The sequence below is a fragment of the Nannospalax galili genome, unplaced genomic scaffold (assembly GCF_000622305.1).
Source record: "Nannospalax galili isolate Female #2095 unplaced genomic scaffold, S.galili_v1.0 scaffold923, whole genome shotgun sequence".
Taxonomy (NCBI): Eukaryota; Metazoa; Chordata; class Mammalia; order Rodentia; family Spalacidae; genus Nannospalax; species Nannospalax galili.
In genome coordinates this window covers 380,204-386,712 of record NW_008349753.1, presented here as the reverse complement: position 1 = coordinate 386,712, position 6,509 = coordinate 380,204, and the positions used below count along the sequence as shown (strand labels likewise).

The 6,509-nt window shown below is 44.3% G+C and overlaps 1 protein-coding gene across 1 annotated transcript in view; it reads right to left on the bottom strand.

The window, feature by feature from the left end:
* Positions 1-4,561: 4,561 nt before the first annotated feature.
* Positions 4,562-6,509, bottom strand: part of Mylip (myosin regulatory light chain interacting protein) — a 29,033-nt gene continuing 27,085 nt past the window's right edge. Inside the window, exon 7 of the mRNA XM_008847054.3 lies at positions 4,562-6,079. Within this exon, the coding sequence (XP_008845276.1) occupies positions 5,990-6,079 (90 nt within the window). The 3' untranslated portion in view covers positions 4,562-5,989. The remainder of the gene's footprint in view (positions 6,080-6,509) is intronic.

Sequence of the window (6,509 nt, the reverse complement as noted above, 5' to 3'; positions counted from 1 at the left end):
CTTCAAAGGTCAAGGTGCTTATCAGCTAAGTTCCCTCTTTTTGGGCTCCAAAGTCTGTAGGTCCCTGTTGGGGAGGGGGGAAGCTGCTGCTGTTTGGAACCCTAACACCATCTATCTGGGAAGCTCTGATTCATCTTTTAAGATCCCTCACTAACGTGATTTATAGAAAACTTTCAGACCCTAAACAAAGCCAGCAACACCTTCTTCTGTCCTTCCATAGCACCCAGGGCCCTCTTCAGTTGTGCAAGGAGTGACTGACTTGTGGACTCAACTCCACTTGGTGTCCTGCTATGGGCAAGGGCTTTTTATTTCAGACTCTTCTACCTTCCAGCCCAAGGTTTTACAATAGCAGAAAAACTGATATTTTAGGCCATAAAACTCTTTAAAAATATGATTACATTTTGTATGGGTGGGGCAGTGTATGCCACGGTGCATATGTGGAGGTCAGAGAACAACTCACAGGAAGCAATCATTTCTCTCCTTCTATCATATGGGTCCTGGAGATTGAACTCAGGCCATCAGGCTTTGCAGCAATCACTGTACATGTTCAGCCAATTCACCAGCCCCCAGGCCAGAAAATTATTTGCTGAGGGGACTTAGCTTGCCTGCTGTAGCATGTTTAGCAACATCCAAGGTGTCTATCCAGGGAATATCCCAGTTGTTAACCATACCTTCAGTGTGATAATTTATCTCCAGACCTTGCAAATATCTTCTGGGAAGGAGGAAGTAATAAAATTGCCCCGAGATACCACTACAGTAGTTCTAATAGACAGCCCGATCCTAGGTGTTAAATGAATATTTGCTAAGTTAACAAAGTAATGCTCAAATTAATGAAAAAAGTAGAGTGAATCCAATGCATAATATTATCATAAATAAACAAACCCAACATCTTACTGTAGCTTCAACACACCCATCAAATTAGATTTGAGGTCTTTATACAAGTCTCTTGTGAACAGCCTCTGCTTTTTTCCTGTCTTGGTCTTGTTTATTTTTTTGCTCTTGACCTCTTGGGCTCTTTTCTGTTCTCAAGTTTTGTTTGCCTTTCCACCATTCAAATTCCATGCTGACTTCAAGACAAAGGACTTATCTCCTTCTGAAAACCTTCCCCAATTCACTCGCTTTTGTTTTGGCAAAAACACGTGTACAGGTATATTACTTTGGTATTACTGGTTAGCTCACATAGCTAGGTACTTTCTTAACTAGAAAAGCTCTTGATAGGTGACCTTGCCCCTGGGAGGTTTTCCTTAACACTGCTGCAAGCTTTATGAACAACAGATGTTCAGCTTTGCTGGGAGTGTATATTTTGAGTAATGGGCAGTGTGTTAAATCTGTGTAATTTGCATGGTCCTGCAATAACACTAATATCTTGTGGTTTTTAGAGTTAACTCATTCCTATGAGTATGAATAGAAGTAATTTGCAATGTTTTAGGACTTCTGAGCAAAGGCACTAAATACGTTCCTGAAATACAGAAATGGCTGGGTTTTGTCTTAAATTCTGTGTGTGCTCAAATTTCACTTAAAATCTTGAGGCATTAGCATCTCTTGTCCTAGAGGACTGGGGTCCTTGTTTATTCCTCCGTGCTGTTCCCCGTCTCTTCTATGCTGACCCATCTATGCCCTCCCACCTAAACCACAAAACCCAAAACTTCTCCTGGGCTTGGAACTGGAGTTTTTACAGGAAAAGGACAGGCTCTGGCAGCCCCTGGACTAAGCTATTCATTTGAATACCAGTGAAGAAGACAAGCAGTGGTGAAAGGTGAAGAGAGAGTTATCCAATGTGGCTGCATGAGAAGAACAAATGAAGGGGCTCAGTGGCCACAAGCCCATCCTTGGGGTACTAACATGAGTTTGGAATTTTTTGTTTGTTGTTTTATGAGACAGGGTTTCACTATGTAGTTCTGATGGTCCTGAACTTGCTTTGTAAGACAGGCTGGTCTCTGACTCTCAGAAATCTCCCAGCCTCTACTATCTGTCCAGTGTTGAGATTAAAGGCATAGGGCTGGAGAGATGGCTCAGCAGTTAAGAACACTGGTTGTTCTTGCAGAAGACCTGGGTTTGAATCCCAGCACCCACATGACAGCTAACATCTGTCTGTAACTCCAGCTCCAGGGGATCCAATGGCCTCTTCTGTTCTCCATGGGCATTGCATGACATGGGTGCACTTACCTACATGCAGGTAATACACTCATACACATGAAAATAAAAAATTAAAAAAAAAAACAAAGGCATAGGCCACCACACCCAATGAGTTTTGGATCCAAATAGAGGAAGAGTTGAGGCAGACTATGCCAGATGTAGACATAATTTAGCTGCCCTGGTCAAACTGTGGTCTGGTTGATCATTGTCTGGTTTGATAAGGTGTTGTAAAGTTCTCATAGCTGCGTTGCTCGAGGGGAATGACCTGGATAACTCCAGGGTGCAGCCTCACCTACATACATGGAAAACTGCCCATATCTGGGGAGTGGGGTGCCTGTCCTCTGCTGTTCTAGGACTCCAAGGTGGCTTAAGATTAAGGACAAAGGCTTACCTCTGTGCCTTTAGCTAAGGTCAAAGGAGACCCATCAGGAATGCAGGCAGAGAAGCCAGGCTGGCACTCTTTTAGTTACCGTGAAGGCCCTGGTGAGGGACAGTCAGAGCTTTTAGCAAAAGCAGTTTCTGAGAGTGTTTTGGCCCCACCTCCTTCCTGGTGCATCTTTGTCACTTTTACATCTTGGCCACCAAGTGCTTCTCACCCTCTGGGAGCCAACCCAGGTTTCCAACTGGCTCCAGGTTTGCCCGTTTCCAAGCATCTCAAATGCAGCATGTCCAGAACCAAACGAAAGTTTGTTCCTGTTTCCCATGGCTTGATTCTGATGTGGTTTGAAAGCAAAAGATCTTCCGTGGGCACATGTGTCTAAACACCAGCTGGTAGTGCCAGTTTGGAAGTTTATGAACTCTTGAGGAGTCTTGCTTAAAGGTTTGGGTCACTGGGGACAGGCGTTGAGGATTATACGTTCTGTCTGCTCTCTGCTTTCTGACTGCAAGCACAAGTGTGGCCAGTGACCTCAGGCACCTGCTGCCATGCTTTCCCTACCAGGATGGGTCATATCTCTTGAACTGTGAACAAAATAAACCCTACCTCCGTTAAGCTACTCCTTGTCAGGTATTTGGTGATAGCAACAAGGGAAGCAACTAACACACTTCCCTACTAGTCCCGTTTAGACTGTTCTCCAAGCTGGCAATGCAAGTTTTATGATGCTCCTCTTACACTGTTGCTGATCCTATGTCTGAAGTCTTTTGACTTTGTCATATTCAGATATTTAGTGTGCATGCATGCCAGGATGAGTGTGAAAATCAGACTTCTTTTTGCAAACAGTTCTCCCTCTATACCTTTACCTGGGCTCTGGGGATAAAACTCCGGTTGCCAGGCTTGTACAACAAGCGACGACCCCATGAGCATCTCCCTGGCCCCACTTTCTTTTCATGCCCATAGATGATCAGAATCCAATTGCGTCTCCTCTATTCTCTTTGCTTCTGTCTAGTTCATGCATTAGGCTGTCTGTACAAGAATCCCTGTCTTCCAAGGTCTTTGTTCTGAAGGCAATGAAGTACCAAGTTCAGGTCAAACCTGGAATTCAAGGTTTCTCGCTGCCCCTCTCACAAATATAACCCCAGGCCAATCTGATAGCGGTAATTCGCCAACTGAGGTTCCATCTTCCCAATGTGTGAGGTTGCCAACTGAACTATCCAGCATAAGCCACAGGTATATAAGACTTTCTTTTTTAAAGTTTCTTGGCTCAATAATAACTTAGCTGGTGATTAATGAAGATGTTGAATGACAAGTGACCTGAGCCCTAGAAACTGATGGGAGACTGACATAGGTCTAAGTCCACCTCCAAATCATAACAAAAGGTGTCAGTTACAGATCCTCCAATTTTCTCTACCACCTGAAGCATTTTCTGAAACATACAAGCACACAGTGGTGCAGAGGGCAGCCAGGGCCCAGCAGCAGCAGCAATGGCCCTGCAGACAGGCAGTCCTAGTCTCCACAGTCTGACACCTTCATGCCCGTCCAGACCCAGACTGCATACACAACGGCAGGCATGGCTACTAATTCTGTCTCACCCTTCCATTTTCCTTCCCAACTTTACTTTCCAGTCACTCTCCAATGTTTACTTAAAAATATTGTTGTGTATGATGTTCGTACATGGTACATGTATCACGATGTGGAGGTCAGAGGACAATTTTGTGGGGTTGGCTGTCTCCTTCTACTTTTATGAGGGTTATCGAGATTGAAGTCAGGTCATCAGGCTTGTGCAGCAAGCACCTTTACCTGCTGAGCCCGGTTGCTGGCCAACTTTTACTTTTCATCTGCCTGGTATGTCACATGATTTTTACCTATATTCTAATCCCATAGTCCAAAAACAGATGAGAGAACAGTGGGTGATGTCATCTCAATGAAGACCAACATCCTAAACATTTCCAAATTTCCCACGTGGGACCAAATTAGACACCAACCTTGACGTGGCTGCTATTAAACTGGAAAAACGACTTCAGTGGCGACAGCAACGACACAAGTGTCCAGTTTGCTTGAAAGTCTTTATTATCCTGAATATAAAAGACAGAAGTCCTCTAGGATATAACAGAGTTCTTTATGTGGAAACATTATTTTTTTTTTACAAGTGAAAAAATAAATACCTCTTGGAATAAAGGCTTATATGCTAATATGTGCCATAAAAAAGTAGAGTTTCAATATCTTGACAAAATGTCTGTGCAAAGAAACAAATGCATAAACACATTACTGCTACATTAAGGCAATGAGAGGTGTACTCAGAAATCTCAGTAAAGTGACAGTGTAGGTTTCTAGCTTGAACTTAGTATTGCACCCGATGAGGTCACCTAGGTTTCCTGACACCCTAGAAAACCCGCTAGCTGACTAGCTTCCAAAATGCCCAAGTAGGTAGGGGTGGAAATATGATTAGGAGTATGGAGACCAAGGAAGAACCAACAGCCTCCAGAAGACACGAGGGGCAAAGGACACTGAAGCATTTACTGAAGGGGACACAAACACAAGCTAAAGCACACAGGGAGACCCTATCTAGAAACCGAGGCTGAGGCTGTAGAGGGTTTGCTCGTCAAAGGAAAGTGACACCTATGGGTGCAGCTGGAGTGAGCGCTGGGGTGGAGACCAGGAGGCTCCACCTCTCTCCCAGCCACCTGGGATTTCCCTTCCCTAGGAAACTGCTCTCCTTTTCCAATCTTAAAATACTCCACCTGCTCAGAAGCCCAGGGAATGCTTCACTATGCCATAGAAATCTTTTAACCAAACTGGTAGCATTTTGCCATCGAAAGGCTTGGGGTGCAGGGTGAGGGAAAAAGGCCCGAGTCACCCACATTGTTTCCTGCTTTCTCTTAGCCAGACCGATTTTTAAATCTGATGACGTCCCTGCCATCTACTTTTTAAAAGTCGCAGGATTCATTTAACTAGTCTTCCAGTTGTCTTGAACAAGTTCAAAAGACAGAAAATGGCATTCTAATGAGGACTATTTCTTTACGAAAAAAAATTCCTGTTAAAAATGTTCAGCACTCCATGACTAAAAGAACCAAAGAAATTCTTAAAACGAACTCGTACAAAATCTGCCACCTTGGGATACACTGAGGAGACTTATGACATCACTTCCTAAAAGGTGCCCATTTGGGGGCTACATTGCCACTTAACCAACAAAGACAATTTTATCTATCTCTTTACTTGATCATAAAAAAATGAAAGTCCAAGGAATGTGTCCATGTCCCAGAGCTCTCCTGGCCCCTGCCTGGGGCGGTGGGCTCTACTCGTGGATGTGTTTTGTACTAAGGAGTGGCTGGATTCTGATTTTTCTTCTTTGTTTTTTAAAATGTTGCATGGCAGATGGGTATTGGGATTGAGATATTTCCTCACAAAATTATTATTCTTACAGTTTACAATAGTGTGGTTTGTGGAGACATGGCAGGTCCAGTAAACGCAGGACAGTTAGATGACAGTTAAATTGAGGAGACTGGTGTGAGTTGGCAGGTAGACGTGCTGGACGTGCTCTACACGCGATCTGCAGACTGGACACAACTGGAACAGAGAAGTCAACAGCACAGTTAGAATGTCTGAAGGACCCGGGCCTCAGCGCCCAGCCTCTGCACACACCATACTAGTTTGTCTAAGTAAGTTACCACCACAGTGATTTCTAAGGTCTCAGCTGCTCTGTTAACAGGCTTAATGTTCACACTTTATAAGGACTTTAAAATGAGTATTAGGAAGAAAATTAAGTTTTCTATTAAACTGTTGTGTGCTTCTGTGTACACGTATGTGTATGTATGGAGGCCAGTGGTCAGTCTTAGGTATTGTTCTTCAGATGGCTTCCAATGTGTTTTTTGAGACAGGGCCTCCCACTGGCCTGGAGCACATCAGTTAGGCTGGCTGGTTGTCAGGGGAACCTCAGGGACGCTCCCATCCCTACCCCCCACCCCGTCCCTCCCTCCCCAGACCCCAGTGAATCCCA